The 23,694-nt window shown below is 37.4% G+C and overlaps 2 protein-coding genes across 2 annotated transcripts in view; one reads left to right on the top strand and one right to left on the bottom strand.

The window, feature by feature from the left end:
* LOC110065443 (uncharacterized) overlaps positions 1-23,694 on the top strand; it is a 425,702-nt gene that overhangs the window by 111,404 nt on the left and 290,604 nt on the right. The window lies entirely within an intron of this gene.
* LOC110065445 (uncharacterized) lies at positions 1,490-2,699 on the bottom strand. The gene has a single exon (XM_020772582.2). The coding sequence runs from the start codon at positions 2,453-2,455 to the stop codon at positions 1,958-1,960; it is 498 nt and encodes a 165-aa protein (XP_020628241.2). The 5' UTR covers positions 2,456-2,699; the 3' UTR covers positions 1,490-1,957.

Raw genomic sequence — 23,694 nt, 5'->3', positions numbered from 1 at the left:
GATTAAAAAGCAAAGACACCGCAGAGACAAAACCAAATGTGACTTCAGTTCTCTACTTAGGAAAAGGTTATGTATATATTTTCTCGCATATATTTTGTGTTGTTGATTGTTGCAGTTTAACAATACCTTCAGCTGAAGAAGGAACATGTGAAAGTATAGTGATAGAAAATGTGAGGGACTCAGAGGCAATGTTGGCTGTCCTAAAATTGATAACTGGAAATTGCACATTAATTTTTTCTTAGAAATGCAATAACAAAAATGAGTTGCTACCAGGAAAAAGAAATATTTCAAGTTCTAAAACACATTTCTGATTCTGTTAAATACACACTTTGACAGTGTTGTTTTGTTTGCCAAGGAATTTTTCAAGATTTGAGGGGTTGGCCAACTTCGGTTCTAAGCCCCTCAATTCAAGGTGGTTGTATTGCTTAACTTGTTTCCTTATGAAAACCAACTTTAAGTCTTGTTTGTGTAATATCAGTAATATATGACCTTTTTTGATTTGCTACATCTGGATGTCTTATAATATTCAAGTACCCTTGAAGAGCTGTCCATCTGACCTACATGTATGTGGTTATGTTTGATTTTAAATCATTGTTGCTGTAGAGTCTGCATATCTGGACAATATCACTACTTTGATGTACATTTCTTAACATGTTACAAGCCTTTCGTATATTAGCTCTGAGTATTATAATAGGCTACAAAGCAACCCATTTTGCGAGTTGTAACTTTATCATCGTTACTCTTGCTGTGATATCCATACATGGATAGGTTGGGTTTTAACGATAGTTATTGTTCATTTGGAGTTAATCTGGTGGTCAACTATGTAGATAATAGGTGTACTTGGACACTCCAATTATCTGATGTACATTTCTTAGCATGATGTTACAAACTTTTATAATCTTGTTATGTCAGTCAGTGACAGATGTTTTGAATTTCAATAAAACACTGGTCTGGGATGGGGCACAGAGCCCCAGTGAAGCTTTACAATATTGTTACCATAGCAACTAGATGAAAATCTTACTGACATAAAATTCAATTGGCGATAAAAAAAATCAGGTCAGTTAGCCCATAAGATGCCACAATGTAGCATTATTGTGAACATTACAATGTTTGTTATATCTTATACTGCCGTTCCTTTCTTTACATGTGAATTAAACTTAAGATGGTGTTGGTTAAACAGTTTGAGAGAATTTCCTTTTTAAATTCTTGTATGCTTCAGTGCACTCTGCCGGATCTACATGGTGCTCAACAGGCATAAGTATAATTCTGCCACATTTGGTCCTGAACTCAGATTCAGTGAAATCATCATCAATTTCTAAAACCCCTGAGTGTTGAGCAACCTCTTTCAACTGTTCCTCTGTGACTGGGAATCCTGTAACAGTCAAAAAGAAAATATAGTAAGTCGTGGAGTATCCATTCCCCCCCTCCCCCCCCCCCCCCGCCCGCCGCTGCCAAAAACAAAGAAAAAACCACACTCTTCTAGCCCATACTCTTCATGAAAGTTGTATATGTGGTCTGGAACTCCATCAGGTAGCACAGTGTTCTTTTGTGTGCAGATCCTGTGACTGTTCCACTCAGTTTCTTGAAATACATCAAGTTGACGTTGGGTAACAGGAATTAGTAAGTACGATAGAAGCTTCCTGTGGGGGTAAAGGAAGTCTAGAGTATAGCAATGTATAAAGCTCAAAAGGAATCGTTGCACAGTATTGTTAATTAGCTACATTTTACATAGTGGAGCAGACCTAATTTAGAAGGTATACACTTTTTCTCAGTACATAAAAATTTACATGTACCTTTCAACTTCATTGCATGGATTATAATATCCCTCACCCTTGAGTGCTGCTATTTGTTCTTTAATACTTCTCCAGCCGTTCATGAAGTTCCTTCCACCACTGTTCTATCTATTTGTTGAAAAAAAATCATGATACATTACAAATTTCCTAATTCCTGTGGAATTTCATTTTTTTGAATGACATACCTGGTTTGAAGAAGATGGCCCATATGTAACAGTGTCAAAAGGATTCATGTCACCATTGATTTGACAGAGATACGAGTGCATTGTCGCCATAATTCCAGTCTCACTTCCTTTATCAATTCTAATGTGAGACACAATTGTCCTCGTTTCATACAAGTGCTCTAAATACCAGCTCGCGATCCTTTTAGGATCTGAGTTTCCGGTCCAAATCTTAAGCCAAAGAATTTTTCTGCTGGCTGTGTTGATAGAACTGTAAATAGCTAAAGGAAAAGTGCTGATCTGATACCCCATGAGCTTATCATGCCCATCCATCGAGTGTACCCAGCTGGTTCCCTTTGTTGAGAAATGACCTTTAGTCTTTCCCTTCTTTACAGTTGGACATCGAGCTTCAAGTGCCTCTGGGTCAAGGTCAAACATTATGGCATGTACCAAATTTCTTGGAACATTTAGTAGATATTCTTGCCTTATCTTGTTGTGCATGGCTTGGAAGCCCAAAAGTTTACCTGGCCCATCAAGTTCTTTTCGAACTGCAGATTTCACTTCCTCGACTGTGACATCAGTATCCGTGTAGTGAATATCGAAAATAATGACACATTCTTCGCTCAAGGGTTCACAAGCTCCAAGTGTATTCACCAAAATGTTGTTCCATAAAGTTTAGAATCTCATCTCTTTTAAGGCCTTGGCAAACATACTTATGTAACTCTTCCTTTAAGTCGAGATCTTCCATCCAACTCACATTGCACATTCTGGCGGCCATTGTTTAATTTCGCAAAGCATGCTGGTCTATGGCAGTTCTGGGCCATAAGGATATTTCGTTTTGTTTTTCTTTTGATTCAAAAAAAATGCAGTGTGAGTCATTGTGGAGTTGCTTTCAATTTGATTTAGAATTGATTTAAATTTTAATTTCATTTCATTTTACATTAATTTTAGTTTTAATTCTAGTTATACTTTCAGTCAACTTTGGTTAATGTTTTTGTTCATTTCGTTTCATGTTAAAACAAATGTTACTTAACTTTACTGGGTTTTTTTTAAAGTAAAACTATTTTGTGAGGAAAATGTAATAAAAACATGCAAAACAGCTATGGCAGTTGTGGGCCACCATACTTGTGTCACTATGAAACCAACACATTAAAATCTTGGGAAATTTTTAATGGGAAAATCACAAGGTTTTTCATGCAGTTTCAACAGGTTTTTCATGGTGCAAATTCAAGGGTTTTTCATAGGAAAAATCCCAAGAACAAAGCATGAAAAAAGTATTAGGAGTGTGTTGAAAATCCTCTTAAAAATTCCCAGTTAATAGCCCTTGAAATTTCCGTTCTGAAAACAAAAACATAAAAAATGCATGAAAATGCCATTAAATTTAATGGAATCATAAAATGTAATTTAATGGGATTTTCATGGTATTGGAAAACAAACCATGAAACTTACGAACAGATTTTCATGGTGTTTATCTCTTGGGATGTTAATGGCACGCAAAATTAATGGCCCATGAAAACCCCATCAATGGGGCATTTTTAATGGCCCATGAAAATTTCCTCAGTACTTTAATTATCTTTTCACAGTATTTTTATTGCCCATGGAGGGCTTGAAATTGTGATCAATACAGTTGCATTTGTGACTTAACTTTACTTATTTGCAACTAGAAAAACAAGAGTAGTCACAAATTTGCGACTAGGTTTTGCCTTGACTGACACAAATTAAAAGAGCTAGCAGTAATTTCAAAGGAAAAAGAACATTACTTGTGGATGAAAGACACAATTTATTCAAATCATCATCAGTCCTCATCGCACCATTGGATGCATAAGGCCCTCACAGTCTCTCTGCAGTGCGAATGATGCTGTGCTACCTTCTGGATTTCACCCCAGGTCAAGTGTATAGTCTTGAGTTCTTTTTCTGTTGACCTCCTCCAGGTTGTTCTAGGCCTTCCCGGTTGTCTTTTCCCTTCTGGTGTCCAGAACAGACCTTCTTTAGCAATGTCACTGGGGTCTTTTTTCAGTATGTGTCCAATCCAAGTCCATTTCCTCTGTGTTAAGCTCACCATGATGTCTTCTTGGTTACAAATCTTGCGCATTTTTTGATCGCCAACTGGATCGCCATGTTTGATTATTCTAAGGCACACTAAAGTAAATGACTCTCTGTATCTTCCTCATCAAGCACTTCGATGCCAGGGAAAACTTGGTTTTTTAAAAATCCAAAAAAAATTTGAGACATAGAAATCTCCATCATCCAGTTTACTGTTTTCTTTTACGCCAAAGTTTCATGAATTTTTAGCTGTTTACTTTTTGATCCGGTGAGAAAACAGCCATTTTACTCTACAAACACAAAAAAATCGTGGGAAACTTTTTTTTTTCGCGAAAACTATGATCAATTATGATTCACCCGACTCCCATACCATTACCTTATGTTACCTCCATTGAAGCAATATCGATTTTTGGAGTTATGAAAATTTTCAGGTGTACTTGCATGACTAGCACTGGATTCAAAGCTCAAGAAATGATATACACCTTTTTTTTTTGAACCACACCGACAAGAATAAATGTCACTTCAGTCGTTTAAGAGGGAATAAGCTAAATAAATTCACACATACTTATAATGTGTTAAAGCAAGTGTGAGCAAAGTTTCAGCCAATTTTAAGAAATTTCGAGTTACAATACTTTGAATTGCAGAGAGTCAATTTTTTGCAACAGGAAATCAAACACGACTTCAAATCACAATAAAACTTGCTACTTCCAACCAATGTGGCTGAAAATTTATACCAGAGTGTAAAACTGCATAGATAATATCATGATATGTTTTTTTCTGCATTACCTTGCATAGTTTGGCTGGTTTTTAAGTGCAAAGGGTAAATTTGGCAGGAAATCAACCAAAATGCATACTTTTTGTCAGATTGACACCTTTAAGGCTAGAATTGCACTAACCTAGATGTTTCTTTTTGAAAATGTATTATTTTATCGCTATGGCAATGGAGATTACTTGAGTAGATCAAGGAAATCAGTGATTCAAATGGGTATTCAAAATTGCTCGCTGAGTGTAAAGAACAAAATAGGCAAAGTATGTTGCCCAATTAACAGTAAGTATAAGTTATAACCTCTGTATCTTTTACCTTATTGCCAGTAAGGTTCCAATATATATTCATTCTAACACTGCGTTGTTCACACTGGACATAAAATATCAATTTTAAGGTCTTTTGGCGTTTGCCTGATCTTGCCGCGTGCGCTGTTAGGTCATTAGTAAGCACAAGGAACAGAACTTATCTGAGGGTTTTAGAAGGGTTACCCGTTAGCCATTGAAAAGGAAAATAAGTATTAATACTTTACTATCAACCGTCAATAGCCATCCACAATAAGCTGTTAAACACCAACTGCCCAAATTTGTTCACTGTCAACTGTCGAAAAACAATATTTTTAACTTTTACCAAAATCCTCAAATTAGCGCCCCCCTCAAATAAGCGCCCTCCTATCAGCCAAAATTTAAAATAAGCACCCCCCTCCCCTCCCCCCATTTTGTGGATGAATAATGAGACAACAAAGGATGTATAGTTTTCGTCATGTAGTATTAGATTTGTGCATTGTTTCAGTTTGTGAACATGTTAAGTTTGGAAAAAAGTTACAAGTACTAACGGTGCCACGATTTAAAGTTTAGGATCAGCTTTTTATGTCGATAAATAGCTTATGCTGTTGTTTATGTGCAGATGATGTATTAAAAAAGTGATCATGCCAGGCCATGATTTGGGAAAAATTAAATAAGCGCCCCTCCTCGATTAAGTGCCCCCCGTCTTTTCCTAAATTTGAAATAAGCACCCCGGGATTCGAGGATTTACGGTAACCATCACTGAAAGTACCCCGCCTCATTGAGACCCTCTTATACACAAAAAATATCAAAGAGAAAATGAATAGACTATTCATTCGATTGAAGTTACCTGACACTCATTTTCAGATGATGCTGAGGTATTGTGCTAAATTTCAATTAATGTGGTTGTAAGCTACATATTTCACAAGTTAAACAGCATTTGTAAGCTGATTTATATACTTGGTGAAACATACATAAAGACATACAAGACGGACGATCCTCTAGGGAAAACAGCAACAACAATAATATGTTCATTTGGAATCGCCATATTTTAACATGCCATTACAATAAAATCAAGCAAAATGACACAGGTTAGAATTATCAACATAATGCAGGAGTATATCTGAAGAAATTTAAGAGGGCACTCCCTAGGGATTTGTACCTTAGCTCGTGTTTTATCCCAAACAAATAACAAGTGTCATACCAAAGTTGTTCAGGACATTTCAGAAATCTGACACACATATCATTATTTTACATGTGTTTGGTAATTTTACAACCGTACAATGTAAGTTTACTTACTTTAATGGTTGTACTCTTTTTTAGAAAAATTCTACAACTGTACTAAACTTCATAGCCTTTCCTGTTTTTTTTTTGGTTGTTATTGTAGTTTAATGACTGTACACTATAATCATTTTTTTTTGACAGCCATTCTACACTCATAGTTCATGCTACATCAATGACTGTTCTATTCTTTATAGTATTTCTTGTTTTTTTGGTTTTGTTTTGCTATTGTTGGTTAATTACCATACACTTCAAGTAATGATCCACATAAGAACTGTAGCATTTTCTATTGTTCTGAGACAATGTGCTTTCCCCACATTGAAACAGTTGTGTTTTCTTATGGAGACTGTGTCAACCGATGAAAAGCAGGTTTATGAAATAAACTGTATTTAAACTCTATTTTTAAAGGTAGTTTCCTTTGTGTTAAAACATTCAACCAATCACAACAGTTGTAAACAAAGACAATAAAAGCTTCCAATTTTCCAATGTTCCCCACATGGATTACTTTGGTATCCAGACTCGAAGAGGTTTAGTTGAAAGGAAGATAGTTGATAAATTATGCATAAATATATGTACAGCTACCTGAAGTTTTGCTAGAGTTTGTTGATTGAGCCAATCAGAAGTAGGATACAACAATAGTAAAGTTGCACAAAAGTTAGTACCTTTTTGCATTCCTTGCTGCGTGGTTCTTTCCTTCTTATATGGACCGTTGCGTAAAGGGTTTGAAATTGACTGTACACCGTTTTTCAACCATTGTGATTTTTTCATGGCCGTGCTACACTTCATATCTCTCCTGTTTTTAGTGCTGAGTGTACTATTGGGATGTTTTAGGGTGCTGATATTCGCTAAAGCACAAATGCCATAAGGTGTAAACTTTAATGTTTGTTTAATTAATTAATTTCAATTAATCAATTAGCCTTGCGGGAAGGGGAGTTGGGTGGGGTGGGTACCTCAGTGCATTACGCAAAACCTGTCATATTTATGTTGCTTTTTTTAATAACATGACAAGAATATATGTGGTTTGCAAATCTCATGCTATCCTTGTGGTGCCATGCTCTTAAGAACAAAAGCAATTTGCTCCAAATGCATGTGCAGATTAGTTAACGTCAAAGTCGACTATATGTTAGGTGAAAGATACATTTCATACGGGACTACCGATGAACATTGAATGCTTTCCCTTGTGGTAGAACATAACATGTAAGACGCATGCATTCTAGCATTACTAGTGTGATAAACTCCATTCTCGAGTTCAGATGCACGCTTGTTTTTATTTTTTGTAAATGAGTGATATCAAACTCTCATTTTGCCTAGGGATAGCAGTTATATTTCAGGTAACGTCAGTTCTTCTTTTTTAGTGTAAAGAACGCTGCTGTGACTGCTTATCTTCTGGAATCTTCCCTAGCTCGATTCAAGAAATGTTGTCTGCTGTTTCTTTGCCAGGGTTGAAATAGAGAATGGGAACATATTGCTTCTCCTTAGCAGCTTGTTTGTTTCCTCTTCTATGAAAGAGAGCCAAAAGTTCATATTCAGCCGAAACTTTCCTGCGTTAGTTACATGTAAAACAAGTAAATTTGTGACAAAAGAAACATTGTTATTATTGCCGCAGACTCTGTGGTACTTACTGAAACCTCCAATTAATTTCATCAGTCAATGAGATGACTTGCTCACCTACGTGGGATATAATTTTGGTCAAGTACCTTCAATACTTCTCGTTAAAATGCTCCTCAATGCTATTACTGGATAGCTTTGTGTATTACTTTGATGTGGTTTTATTGTTTACACCAACCCGGCTGGCAACAGAATAAGAACGCACTCTTCTGTGACTTGACATGACTATTTGATAATTAGATTAGTTCCTCTTTATCCGTGAAATGAAAATTTGCGTTTTGAATAAAACAAAATCATTCCTCTTCGACCTTTCAGCAGATATTTAACTTTTATTTTCCATTTATCTCCAGCAGTGAGTAAAAAAATACACATTTTTCATATAGTTTCGTGGAAACAAAGGTACCTTGTGACACATTGGCGAGGAAAACAAAAGTATCAAGTTACAAACGGCATGAAAAGTACAATTGTCACATTTGCTGCAATGACTTTCAAACCCATCTTGACAAACGGTAGTTGTAAGTTATTTTTGGGCCTTGAAAGAAAACACAAACATGAAACATACACACTGCTAAGATTATGTCTTATCAAGTTTTTGTCCACTCATATTTCGTTCATATTAGTAGGCTACCAAGGGAGAGAACGCCATGGGTGGAGGACCTATGTGACTACTGTATCAGAGCCGTAAATTACACTCTGTACTATCTGAGATTGTCTCACTAGTTTGTGTTTGTTTTGGTTTCATAATTCTCCGACCGTACAGTTTACGCCTTAAATGGTGTGTAAATGATCGTACACAGTTTTTAAACAATGTTCTCTGTTTGTAGCTCAAAAGAGGCCATCCTTTTGTTGGGCTTGTAATTTTAAGACCGTCCACAATTCATATGTGGTAACTTGAAAGCAAACCTGACCTTTCGATGTCTCTATTTGTTGGCCCCCTTTTCGAACATGTATTTCACTTTGTTGTAGCAGGGCTCAAAGTCACGATCTTTTCTGTTAAGGATTTCCTTCAGGCCGGAATGATGACTTCAGCTCTTCTTTGTTTGGGTGCACAGGATATTTTCAAAGAAGTTTTCAAGGTAGTTTTCATCTGGTTTATTCCATTTTGCTTTTAGTTGGTAGTTAGTGACAGCAGACACAGATTCCACTTCAGTTATGCTGTTAAACCCTGCTTCTGTTCTGATAGATGATGGTTCAGGTTCCTTTGATGGCAATACCATGTTCTGGTATTACCGGGTAGGCCACTTTGTCATAGGCTCTCTTCACCATCTTAGAATCATCTGCAAATTCGCTTAAATCCCGGCATGTGTTCGGCCATTATTTTTCTCACATGTCGAACGTGATTTGGGCCTGAGAAATTATTTGGCTGGAAAACAGCGTTTTGATGACTTCTACTTCGCTACTGGAGAGTCCTTCATGAATAATTGGCTCTGATTCTTCCTTATGGTGCTCATGGTCCTCCTAGTCAAGCTTTGCTGAATTTGCTGACTTGGTGTCTGCTTTTGTAGTTACTGATGTATCCAAGCCAAGGGACTTTTTCAGTAGTTGGTGACCTAAGGCACACTTCTTTTTGATATGGCCTATATTGTAATAGCAATCTGTCGTTTCCTCTTTATGAGCCATGAGTTCGTGAATGGCCCATTTTTCGACGACGTTCATATAATAAGTTGCTCATGCATTGTTGCATTGGGATGTAAAATCCCACCTTGTTGACTTTCTGACCTGTATTTCTCTCTTTCTGGCAACAGTAAATTGGGTTGGTTACTTGAAATACCCTCTGAAAAAGAGGGCTATTTTGATGGCGTGACAGTGAAAGCCAGCAGTAAGAGTCTGGTAACTTTGATTTTGTAATGAAAATATCAACCTTACCACTTAAAAGAAATAGCTCAGGTGGCCACCGAGGGTTATATGAGACGGGAAGAACATTCTTAATTGTTTTATCAATTGCTCGTAGTTGATCACACACTGAATATTTAACCTTTGACATACTTTCTGAGGTGATTACTGAGAGAACCTGCTGAAAGTTTAAAGGCAAAAAGAAAAAACTAAAACAACTAAAATATAATCTTAAAAGTACATAATGCTATTGTGCGAACATTAGTCTACGCACATAAAATGGAAACCAATAATTACTGTTAAAACTGATAAATCCTACAGCATTTTACTCCATCAACAATTATGGTGCCATCAAAAGGGTGGGAAATCAACCACCTGGTGGGACATCAACCACGTGGTGTGATATCAACCACATATCAAGGTGGGAAATCAACCAATGGCGGGGCATCAGCCATAAATGGGGCGGGAAATCAACCACAAGGCGGGACATCAACCAAGTGGCGAGAAAACAGCCAAAACTGCGGTGGAGTATCAACAAGCGTATAACTCTCTCTCTGAAACTTCAAAATGGCTACCCCTGTTCAAAATAATGCATTGCAAACCCTTGAGCATTGAGTACGTCATGTATGTCTATGGATTGTGTCTCTTCTATTTGATTTTGCGACTAAAAATTTGTAGTTAGCGACTATTTTTTACCACATAGTCACCAAATGGTGACTTAAGGATTTTGTTAATTTCAAGCCCTGCCATGAAATTTGTGACCATGAACGGGAAAACGTACCTTAGCGCTTATCCGTTAAACAGGCGCAAATGGATGGATAGCTAATGGATAGTTAATGGCCTTCACAGCATTCTCTCACGCTTTGTCCTAACGTTCTAACGGCTATCTAATTGTGTCTAACGGATGATCAAAGCGTTCTAACGCTTTCTTTTAACATTCTAACAGCTAACAAAGTGTGCCTAACGGATGAAGAAAACGTTCTAACGGTTGCGCAATTTGTTCTAACGGATGACTGGAGCCATTTAACAGTTGCCTAACGGTTCACATCTAAGGACTTCTAACGAATGAATAGCGTAGCTTTCAGTCTGAAGTTATAAACACATAATCGTGCCAAACCATTATTAGTCTTGCACTCACGATTTTTAAAAAAACGAATCACAAAGTGCTGATTTCATCAGTAGTTGATGAGACAAACATTAAAAAAACTATTCTCACGGTGAGCATTGAAAGTAAAACTCAGTGATATAAACTATCACTTCCTCGTCGAGACAGACAAATTCAGAATTTGACTCCTGTATTATCATGTGGGACACGAACCTAATGTCACTAAATACATGTGTAAACAATTTAACCCGCCAGTTGGGGTGAACATTTTTTATTGTTTTACTCAAGTGAATTTGTTGCTTGTACTTATTTTTACATAATGACTTTGCCTAGACTTTGCACAGCTGTTTCATCAAGCTGTTGATTTACGAAAGATTACGCTTTCTTGACAGAGTGTGTGAAAAGCGGTACTTTTTGAAGTCACGAAGCTAGTCTCGAAGCGATGGGCATTTTGTTGGCCTTGGTTTCATGAGATACAGTTGTTGTTGTCACATAAATGTAGTTTAAAATTGGTTTCTTCTGATTCAGAGTCAGACAACAGTCTATGAAAATATTCCTCAAACTTTCTGCCGGAATATGGCCGTTTCGCACATGTTGGATTATGTAAACAACTTTATGCAAATTTTTGAACCTGCACACTTTGTGAATTGAAACCAAATCATTATTCTACTTCATGCTACCACATTCTACTTCAACACGTGTCATGCTATTCTAACGGAATTGTTACCCGTTTAACAGATGCTAGTTTATTTTAACGGATCCTAATGGCTTCTCTAGCTGTGCTGATACAGAGTGTTTGCTAATGGTTGTGCTGTCCTGTCTAACAGTCTGATGCTCATGGCTAATGGATACATGTCTCTTGCTAACAGTTGCACTCTCCGTTCTAACGACCTGATGCTTAACGCTTTTGCCCGTCTAATGGATAACCATTAAGGTATGTTTTCCCGTTCACAGTCACATTTGACTCCGCATTAATTTTATGGGATAAATGATAACTACTGCAACCCATGAAAATCCCATTAATGGTCCATTTACCCAAAGCTACTAAACAACCTTTAATCCAGCCATTTTGATATCTTTACAAGCAGAGTGATCTCAGATTACTAATCCTGATCCAGATCACCCCAAATTAAAAATACAGTGAAACCTATATTAAGCAGACACCCTTGGGACCCTCACTAGTGTCTGCTGAATACAGGGTGTCTGCTCAAAACAGGTTCTAATATGTTGTGCAATAATAATAGTGAACTCTAAACTCTTTTTTAACACAGTGTAACAGAGTGTAATATCAAAAACTGCCCATAGCACAATGTCCAGTTAAACAAAGCATCAGTCTGGAATAATCTACTTAGCTTAAAAGCAACATTGCTGAACAGTGTTAAAGGAGTCTCAGCTGAACTTTTAGAAGTAAAAAGCCGTTGAAGTGTCCGCTTATTGCAGGTTTTGTGGAAAATGGCTCAAGATTGGTGTTGGCATACGCTAAACAGATGTGTCCGCTGAGTGCAAGTTTATTTTACAGTAAATGTGCGAAGAACATTTTGGGACTTCAGCTGGTGTCCACTTAATAGAGGTTGTCCGCCTATTATGGAGTCTGCTTAATACAGGTTTCACTTTAATAATAAAAAGCAATAAACTAGTAGTAATAGAAGATTATGAGTGCATTCGTTGTCTACGCAGGTGATTAGCTTAACCCTTTGCTTTCTAAGAGTGCCATTTGGCACACATCATAACTTTGTGAATATTTGAGAGATTTCTATGAATTTTTTCCATAAAGATCTGCTCATTGAAGACATAAAATTGTGACCCCCTCCTATCTAAGATATGGTTGACCACCCCCATAATTTTACAATTTCATTTTTGAGATGCACATGGAATGCAGGACTTGTTTTGCATCAAGTTATGAAGACCTGCTAAATAAGCTACAGTTTTGGATCATACCTATGATATTTGAGAATTGATATGTGTTGGAAGCTTTTCATTTTCACATTTCGGAACAATGTCTCTCAAAATGACTACCTCCTTCATAGTTGCTGATGTCAGTTCTTAAGTAAGCTGATCAGTGGCTTTCAAATGGTGTATTGTTAGGCAGAGAGCCTTTATTTGCTGATTTAGGAAAAACTGTTGTTTGCCTTAGGGGGTAAAGGATTAAATAGCTGTCTGTTGCTGAAATCATTATCTTTGTGAACAGCTTAAGTTTTATAGACAGATGTAACAATGACAAAGTCCGCTATTTGTCTGTAGATTACAGTCAAACCTCTGAAAAGCAGCCACTCTGGGGACGAGACAACTGGTTGCTTCTTAGTGGTATAAAACAAAAAATCACCCTTGGGACGGCAAGAAGCTGACTGCGGCTGTTTAACAGAGGTGGCTGTGGAATAGAGGTTTTTATTACAGTGCATAGCTGACAATTTTTTCTGGGATTTTGGCTGCTGGCAGCCAAATAAAAGTTAGCTGCTTAAGGTGGCTCAACACAGTTTTAGATACCTGTGTTTCATTCACCTTTTTCTCTAAATCCTTGATCCCTTGGTCACCAAAAATGGTAACAAGCAAGTTAACAACACAAACTTTGGTTTTTTGATAATTAAGCTGACATATGTGCTGTTACCATGGCAACATTAATAAATATAAACGGGCCTTTAAAATCGCTTTTGTAGAAAATGTAGTCATTAGATTTTCTGTATAATTTGCATGCAGCAAGCCTGTAACGATACTCGCAAGTTAACACCATTTTGATAATAATTTAACAGAGAGATCTGCAATTATCCTTTGTTGAAGGTTGAAAGGAATATCTAGAATTTCCTTTGTTAAAGTTCACTTTTTTTTTCAATACTCTAGTTACTTATTTCCTAAAGTATTTTCGAGCCAAATTTCGTGAAATTTTAATGAGTGGTTCTCGAGAAAAAGGCGTATTTCTGAGAAAGCAATTTTTCATTCAATCGCAATTTTTTTACTTACTACGCATGCACTACATTTAACTGGGTTCTTTCGGTAACAACGAAAAAGCTAAGAATTGCTGGGTTCTTTGCATTGTTACCTTTTCTAACATATCTTTGTAATAAAAGCTTAAAACCATCAATACACTGCATTCAATTATAAAGAAAAATAGCACAGATAATGCGGGCATTGGGCAAATTAAGTGATCGCTCTATTGACAGCATGTTTGTTTTTTGCAATCCTTGTGCATGTGCTGAATTGCATCAGCAAAAGCGTGTACGCAAACTGTTCGGCCACCTTAATAGGGGGCCGCTTAATAGAGGTTTGGCAGTATTTTGATTTCCTTCCTTTATTGTCAACATTTTGCATGACGGCTCCAGTTTCGGTAGTCACAAGTTTAATAGCACATTTGCCTTCAAAATTCGTGCTAAAATCTCATTTTACTGGTATAAAGGCTAATTTTTAAAAGTGCACTTGTGTTACATCTAGTATTCTAAGCTGGAAGCACAAATATCAGCTAGCATTTGCACTCACGTGCCGGTTTATCAATGGGTTATAGTAAAGAAACTCTGTGCGACTGGCAGCTGATTTGAATATTTCTGCTGATGATTCTGTTCCTTGGTTCTGGCTTACTCTTATAGATCTTGGCTTCAGAGTACTCTTCCATCTTTTCAATTTTGAGCTTCGTTGAACACTGAACTATTTTTGGCCACTAGCACTAAGTAATTAAAATCAACAAAATTTGTTTAATGTACTCAAAATATAACCAATGAAATATAGCTGTTCCCACAGTTAAAATCCCAAAGCCAAGGTGATTTAAAGTTGTGGTCGTGAACAGAATGATCTAAAAAGCAAATCAGCTTGTTTACACGTGCTAATTTGTTTTCGTCCGGCCAAAATATCACTCTAGTCTGCGTTGGGACTGCATTCCCTTTTTTGTCAAATGCAATCAGAGTGAAAAACCAGTTCAAAGAAGACTCCAAAACGTCGAAAACAACAAAAGAAGCCACAAAAGAGAACAAGAATGATGTTGCAGATGGACACGAAATGTACAGCACATGGTTTGGCGATGATGTCATTCGTTTTCGCCCCTGCTACAGGGCGGCCAAATCAGTGTCCCAAGATCCAAGATCCACTGTCCCATGAAACTTGACTCAAGTCTGCATTAGGACTGCATTCTATGTAGCTAATTATGTAGCATATGAGAGCTACATAATTAGCCACTGACCAGTGAGTTTTACAATATTGCAAATGTGGCCCATACAATCAATTATCAATAGTATCTGTAAAACATATCTAGTGAGACAATCTCAGATAGTGCAGAGTGTAATTTACGGCTCTGATACAGTAGTCACATAGGTCCCCCACCCTTGCCATTCTCTCCCTTGGTAGTCTGCTAATATGAACGAAATATGAGCGGACAAAAACTTGATGAGACACAGTGTGTATGTTTCATGTTTGTGTTTTCTTTCAAGGCCCAAAAATAACTTACAACTACCGTTTGTCAAGATGGGTTTGAAAGTCATTGTAGCAAATGTGACAATTGTACTTTTCATGCCGTTTGTAACTTGATACTATTGTTTTCCTCGCCAATGTGTCACTAGGTACCTTTGTTTCCATGAAACCATAAGAAAGATGTGTATTGTTTTTACTCACTGCTGGAGATAAATGGAAAATAAAAGTTAAATATCCGCTGAAAGGTCGAAGAGGAAAGATTCTGTTTTATTCGAAACGCAAATTTTCATTTCACAGAGAGAGAAGAACTAATCTAATTATCAAATAGTCATGTCGAGTCACAGAAGAGTGCGTTCTTATTCTGTTGCCAGCCGAGTTGGCGTAAACAATAAAACCGCATCAAAGTAATACACAATGCTATCCAGTAATAGCATTGAGGAGCATTTCAACGAGAAGTATTGAAGGTAAAGATCTTTACTTGACCGAAATTATATCCCACATAGGTGAGTGAGTCACCTCATCGACTGATGAAATTAATTGGAGGTTTCAGTAAGTACCACGGAGTCTGCGACAATAATAACAAAGTTTCTTTTGTCACAAATTTACTTGTTTTGCATGCAACTAACAGGGGAAAGTTTCGGCTGAATATGAACTTTTGGCTCTCTTTCATAGAAGAGGAAACAATCAAGCAGCTATGGAGAAGCAATATGTTCCCATTCTCAATTTCAACCCTGGCAAAGAAACAGCAGACGACATTTCTGAAAACAGCAGACAAAGCAGCAGACAACATTTCTTGAATCGAGCTAGGGAAGATTCCAGAAGATACGCAGTCACAGTAGCGTTCTTTTCACTAAGAAAGGAGAAATGACGTTACCTGAAATATTACTGCTATCCCCAGCCAAAATGAGGGTGCGATGTCACTCATTTACAAAAAATAAAAAAAAGCGAGCATCTGATCTTGAGAATGGAGTTTATCACACTAGCAATGCTAGAACGCATGCGGCTTACATGTTATGTTCTACCATAAGGGAAGGCACGCAACATTCGTGGGTAGTCCCGTATGAAATGTATCTTTCAGCTAACATATAGTCGACTTTGACACTAACTAATCTGCGCATGCATTTGGAGCAAATTGCTTTTGTTCTTAAGAGAATGGCACCACAAGGATAGCATGAGATTTGCAAAACCACATATATATTTTTGTCATGTTATCAAAAAAAGCAATGTAAATATGACAGGTTGTTATATTTCTCTATCTCTTGTTTAATGAGTGTGAAATAAAGAGGGATTGTCGCGAAGGTATGCGGTCGTTTCACCAACGAGTTGTTTCGCCAACAGCTCATTCGCCAATGTCTTAGGTTGATTTGCCAACGTCTTAAGTCGCTTTGCCAACGTCCTACTGGTCAATTCACCAACGCTGCTTTGACCTCTTTTCTTTATTGTCTAATCATTTGATGTTTTGTCAAACTCGAAACAAATCAAAGCTGGATAATGTGTAAATGTCCTACGCCATCAATCGTAAGTGTGAATCTGCTACACTACCCCTCCTGCTAAGAGAAAATGGTGCGTCTACAAACAGCTGATCTGAACTTTGGTATTCAACAGTCAGTTTTCACCGTGAAAATTACTGCGATGTAGTGCCCACGAGCTGGCTTGTGAAACTATTAAAAACATGCAAATTGATCTAAAGTACTTCAAGTGAAACTGGCAGTGACTGGCAGTGACCCAAGGATCAGGATGGCATTCCAAACATCAATAAGCAGCTTTTTTTTTCGGTAGTACTGGATATCTGATGTTGGCAAATTGACCAGTAGGATGTTGGCAAAGTGACTTAGGAGGTTGGCAAATTGATGTTAGACATTGGTGAACAAATCGTTGGCAAAACAACTTGTTGGCGAAACAACTCGTTGGCGAAACAACTGCAATTCGTTGCGAATAATATACTATCCATCATGGTGGGCGGACAAGAACATGGTGAACGTGATAACAGCTGAGGGGACTGGGCATGTGGTGGGGCCGTATGGAGACCTGGCACTAGATAAACAACATGTCTGCTTGTCCATCGATCACTGAATTTGATGTCACTTTGGATGAATTTTGAGGTGAAGTAGGCCTTCAAAATGACCTTAAGAATTTTACTTTCGTCCAAGTTTACGCTGACTAGTGGTCCAACTTTGGTACCTGCCTTGCTGGCACAGTGACGTGACAAAGCTTAAGTTAGCGAGTTCGTGTCATTGAAAACGATCAAAGGATTCAAATTCTCTATGTTCTTTGCCATGATAGACGGACTAACATATTAACAACAGTGAATTTTATAGAGGAGTAATGCGTCAACGTGACCGCGATTGTTCACAAGAGAACAGTACATTGATGGCCCGATACTGGTCAGCGCACTGCACTGTGATATTTCACATACAGAATTATCCCTCTGGTAAGGAATTTTCGTTCTGGTCTTGAAAATGCTGCAAAGTTTCATCCTTTGTTTTAAAGAAATAACACTCAAGACATTGTGAAAAGACGCTCGAATTTTCGGGCAAATTTTCTCTGAAAGTTCATGGAGACAAAGAATGAAATTCGCGCATTTCGCTCTCATTACTTTTGCACAATACTGTACTTCAAGCTTTTCTGCTTCAATAACTAGAACTAGAACACACAGTAGCAAAATGTGATTAAGATCGGACAATATGTTTTGTTCAGTTTCACCGTTGAAGGCTACATGTAAATTGAACATTAACAGAAATGCGATTTCAGATAAAGTTCTATGACAAGCTTTTTTTAGAGATCTTACACAATTTAGAGACCTGTCACAGACTGAAAGGTATTTAGAAATCATTTGTAGAAGCACATAGTTATCCCAAGGAATTTTTCTCGTACAGAACTTTTATCTCCTACGGACCTTTTTTGTGAGAAGGATGAAATATTCAGTAGTCATGAAACAAAAAAACAAAATGAAAGTTGTGGCTTTATCATGTCCGCAATGCCGGTACTCATCGTAAGTTGTACAAAAAGCTTTTTAATAGGAATCAGAGATGAGAAAATATTTTCAAGAGTAAGATGTAATTCCTAGAACACTGTGTAGATATCCGGCAGCAGGTAAGTGTTTTCAAAAGCTAGATACTGACAGTCTGGAATTATTATAGAATTTCCACAGAATAGTAAATCTTTGTTTAGGAATGTTGAACGATTTTAGGTATTATTTTGGCTCTGTAGTTGACGAAATTTTTGAGCTTGGGCATACTATAAAATCTTGATGTTTCGACACTGAAAATGTTGTACTGTGGCCTTTTATTCCAGAGCATGATATTCTCAGTTATTTTAAGGACTATTAAAGCAGTATTATCAGTTTAAGATAAGCTATTAGAAGGAAAGTAATAGGCTGAGGTCATTCTGCTCACTTTTTGAGTGTCCTTTATTAGTTACATTTTAACTTGGAAATAATAATATGGTGTCTTCATGTTATTAAACTTCACATCTCCTTTTTCAAACAGAGAAAAAAGCCCAGTAACAAGACAAAAATTTGCAGTTGGTATTATGAATCGGGTGATTGTGAGCTGTTGTTAACAAGATTCTAAAGTGTTAGCCAGAAAAAAATTCTTAACCCTAGTTATTTGAAATGAGTTTTCATTTGGGAGGAACAAATTATTCGGTAGACTTTGGACTTTACCACCGATTAACTTTCTTGTTCGTGGGCAGATTTTCGTCATGTGCAAGCAAGGGGCTCAAATTTCATTCATGACCAAACTACTTTACTACTAGCAAAGCCCCGTGTGATGGTCTATTTTCTATGCTTCTGACGACGAAAAAGCAAATTATTGAACAAGTTCAATCGCTGCTAGGTTACCTTGGGAGGAATAAGAGTATTTTCATTGACAAAGAAACAAGTAGCAAACAGGTGAAATACTGACAGGCGTCTTCCAGAAGTTGTTTTTATTGCTTGGTGTGAATTTTTCAGTTTATAATAATTTTCATCTGATTTGGAACAGAACCTATCGGTTTGGGGTTTGCTCTGAATTTGATACTGGGTTCATGATCAGTGTAATGTGTATGGAAAGATAGAAACCAACCACAGAATGAAAACTGCATGTTTGGATGTCACAGAGTCCCAAATATGCTAACGTGTGTGTGAATTAGCGAAATGTTATGTTTTGGCGTCTTGTTCGTTGATTTTTGTGTGGCAAAAGTGAAAGAAACAACAAAATCTCGACTTCTGAAGAGCAATACCTTCGAACAATATGGAAACAGAACGGTTCTGTGACAAAAGCGACCTTTGTGCGTCTAGTTGTTTGTTTTGAATGTTATGCAAATATAAGGCATCACGATGCATTACTGCATTGCTATTTTGCTTTTTAACCCTTAACTCCCCAAGAGTGCCAATCCGCCATATGGAAAACGATGGCAACGTGCGCAGAAGTCTGGGTAAATCGACCAACCAATTTAAACATTGCTCATGTCAAGTTGCAAAATGTAAATTAATTTTTGCACGGAAACAATGCCCTGTAAGTGTGTTGTGGGGGGCTGTGGTCATAAAAAATGGTTGCACAAGACTCAAATTCCACGGCTTCCCAAGGGATGATAAAATAAAATGAAAATGGATATCTGTGATCAGTTTAAGAACGAAAGATAACGAGTGGGATGCAAGCCATCGCGTATGCAGTGCGCATTTTCATGGTGGACACCTTTACGGATCCAAAAATATCCCGGTTATGTTCCCTAGAAGGGACCTGAAAACTGGCAAAGTTGTGTGGCCAATAGACATTTCCCACCTGTTGGTGGGAAAAACATGGGAGGAAGATCAGAGAAATAGTGCGGTGAGTCTGCATGTACCAAAAGTTATCGAAGCGAGAGATGAAATACAAATGGCTCCCGAGTCACGAGAATCTCGGCAAACACCTGCTGTGTTTATGTTGGAAGACGTCGTTAGAAAGGAATGTGAATGACAGCAGGAAATCGATTGGCTTCAGGAACGTATAAGAAAGTTAGAAGAACAAAGAGTGGTGGAGAGGTTTAGAGTTCGTCGATTTATGGCTTCTGACTCGGACATAACATTTTATACCGGACTCCCTGTTTACCAGACCTTTCTTTGTATAATTTCCTAAAACCAAGACTGGGCTTCTCACTAAATTACTACAATGGATATTCAAATGTTTCTAAACACCCTTCCTATGTTGTATCCTGAGGAAGGCCTTGAAAGCTATGCGACATTGATGAGTTGTTTTTGACGATGGCAAGGTCGCGTCTGGAATTACTGGAGAAAGATTTGGCTGATCGTTTCAACATTGCTCAGCAGGAGGTGTCAGAAATTTTTGCAACCTGGATTGATCGCATGTGTGATTGTCTTGGGCAACTTAGCTTTACTACAGAACGGGAGATTATGAAAAGAAATTTACCTAAATGCTTTAACCTGATTATGAAGATGTCTATTTAATTATTGATTGTACAGAACTATACATTGAGAAGCCATCGCAAGTGATTGAACAATGTGCCACATGGTCCAAGTACAAGGGCCACAACACTGGAAAAGGTTTGATTGGCCTGTCACCACTAATGTTGCCAGTCTTTGCATCAGATATATATCCGGGCAGTAAGTCTGATGAGGAAATTTTGTCACAAAGTGGAATCTTGTCCTTTTGCACAACAAGGAGACAGGTGGCTTGCTGACAAAGGCTTCATTGTACAGCACATCCTGGATAACTGGGGGGTCAGAGTAGAAACACCAGCAAAGTTAGAAGGAAAGAAACAGTTTTCTGTGGAAGAGGATATTCACAATCGGAAAAACTCTCAAGTGAGAGTCCATGTGGAAAGAGGGGATCAGATGAGTTTAGGTGTTTAGAATCTTGCGAGGGAATATCCCTCTTCGCTATTTGCACCTACTATCTAAATTGTGGAAGGTGTGTTGCTGGCTCACTGCTTTCTTATCACCTCTCATTAGAGTTGTTGGGGAATTAATGGATGAAATGAAAGAAGAGTAAATGTTGTTACCTTAAAGTACTGTACATTTTGCAAAAAAAACCCACTGAATTCTAAATATAATAATTCAGATTTAGATAAAGCTTTCTCAGTAAGCAATAATTCACACATGGTTAATATGCAAAGGCATCAATGCATTATATATATTATATACAGCATTTTCTTGATTAGATGCTTTGAGCATCTACTTAAAGCTAAGGCCTTGTAGACCCTGTGTTCATTTGAACCTGGCATTTATTTGGGGCCAGCATTGATTAAACAAGGGTACTTTCATTATTTTTTAAATCAGCTTCATTTCTCACCGATTTTACATAAATTTGACTGTATTTAAGACAAAATGTAACAATTTTTCACCAAACAAAGCCACCATGTCAGCAACAGAATCCCTTGTTTAATTCATATGGACACAATCTTGTTAATGAATGTTTCTACCTAAATTGATGAAATTCAATAGTGTAAGACCAAAGTCAAATAAATTCCAAACCTCAAATAATTCTGGTGGGATCTCAATTGATTAAATGCTGGGGTGTTTATTTAAAAAGGCCCAGAGTTCACTTTACAGAGAAAATACATGTACAGTACTTCAGAGATTTCTTTACAAAGGAAAGTTCATTAATTAAGCTGAGGGAATGGGCAAGATGCCAGAGATGGCTTATAAGCTGATCATAAACAAAATCTCCCTTCCCCTACACCTCTTTTGGGTAGCAAATGAAATTTTCCCCAAGTGTACTGCTGTATTTGTTATAACAATGAGTTTTTTTGTCAATCAGTTTCACTGAATTTGCAAATACATCTTCAAAAATCCAAAAACTGGACAGCAGGTCAATATTGAATTAAAGTGAGTACTGTATTTAAATCACACTGTCTTGAGAGCAAAATTGTACACAAAGGTGTCGTGGTGAATTTTTTACCTAGGCTAAAACTTCAGCCCAGTTGTACCAGGATAAGATTTCAGCTCAACTTTCAGAACAAATTTTCTTTAACAGACAGAAGAGGGTTTTTGCATTTGATGTATTAACCACCCTGGGCTGAAATTTCCATCTCTGTTTCACTAACTGTGCTGGAAATTTCAGCCCAGGCTGAACAGTTGAGTCCCATGTAATTGTATTCAAATCTCAACCCAAGCCAAAAAGCAAAATTGGGCATCCACACAGATGGTTTTTTCAGTGAATCAAAATGGTGGCTTCAAAAAGGTGTCTGACTGGAACTGGAATTTTAACCTGGGCTGAAATCTGCCATGTAATTGCATCAATTGAAACGGAAATCTCAGCCAGACACCTGTGTTGAAATTTCAGCCTGGGCTAAAATTTGCCAACATTTTAATATATTTCAGCCTCTGTAAGTAAGAATGGCCAAACCTTGATGTGACAGCTAATGCAAGCAGACTTTTTATTCACATTCTCTGTGCTGAATCTAACATCTAGAATTGTGGAATGTTGTGAAGTGCAACTTGTAATCAAATGACAATTTTCTCTGTTGTACATAAATTTATCGATAATGAATAAATATGTAAATATAAATCAATAAATTACTGCTCTGTTGTACACATGATACAAATTATCTCAATTAAATAATGGGGTCTCGCTGACCACACGTGTTTACCAGAGAAATTGTGCTAATTACAATAAATATTTGATGTTTACCTTAAAAATGGCCTGGAAGTAATTTTTCTAGAACATCAACCTTGACCATATTTTTGTGAATTGCCTAATTAAAAATAAATCATTGCACTCACACAAAACAGACCTGTTATACTTTAACACTGTACACTCTAGGAAACAAACTTTACTTCACAGCAGCTTTTTGCAAAAGCAGTTGCCCATTGTCTAAAGGCTAACAAGTTCTCAAATTCTGGGACTCGGCCTTCCAACACTTTAAGTTTGCCATTATGGTTGTCATGGCAAATATTTGTTAAGGACTTGTCGTCACGAACTGCACTACAGACTTGGAGAAAACAATTAACAAAACTAATATATTTCTGTATTAAGAAGTACCTAGATTTATTTGATTTGAGAACAAAAGATTGTAGTATGCAGGCATTGCTGTTAGCACACTCATGTTGTAGCTGCACCTGGCACTCATGAGCTCCAGTGACTGCATTCAGTGGCTCAGTACATCCTTTAACATGTGTCTTTACTTCCAGTAAACACAATCTAGATAGAACAATTCTGATGCCCCAAACTGTCTGTCAGACTCAAGAAGGAACATCCCACATTCTTTCATCTCAGCACCACTATCAGTCCTGAAACACTCAACAGCAGAAGGTTCGAACTTGATCCATCTTTGAAAATTTCTGATGTTCTTAGGTAGTTCTTTTTTGCTCACAATACAGTTCCATGTTTCTACAAACTGTTCTCTTCCCTGTAGCGCAATCAAAGCCGGTGCTTTTGAAAATGTCACTTTTCTGATTCGCTTGCGAAACCAGCCCTCAGATCTCTGCAGTGGGGACGCAATAGGAGTGGGCATG

The sequence above is a fragment of the Orbicella faveolata genome, unplaced genomic scaffold, assembly GCF_042242905.1.
Source record: "Orbicella faveolata isolate gen_17 unplaced genomic scaffold, um_ofav_v1 contig_47, whole genome shotgun sequence".
Lineage (NCBI taxonomy): Eukaryota > Metazoa > Cnidaria > Anthozoa > Scleractinia > Merulinidae > Orbicella > Orbicella faveolata.
The sequence above is the reverse complement of the archived record's forward strand: the minus strand, read 5'-3'. Positions and strand labels throughout refer to the sequence as shown.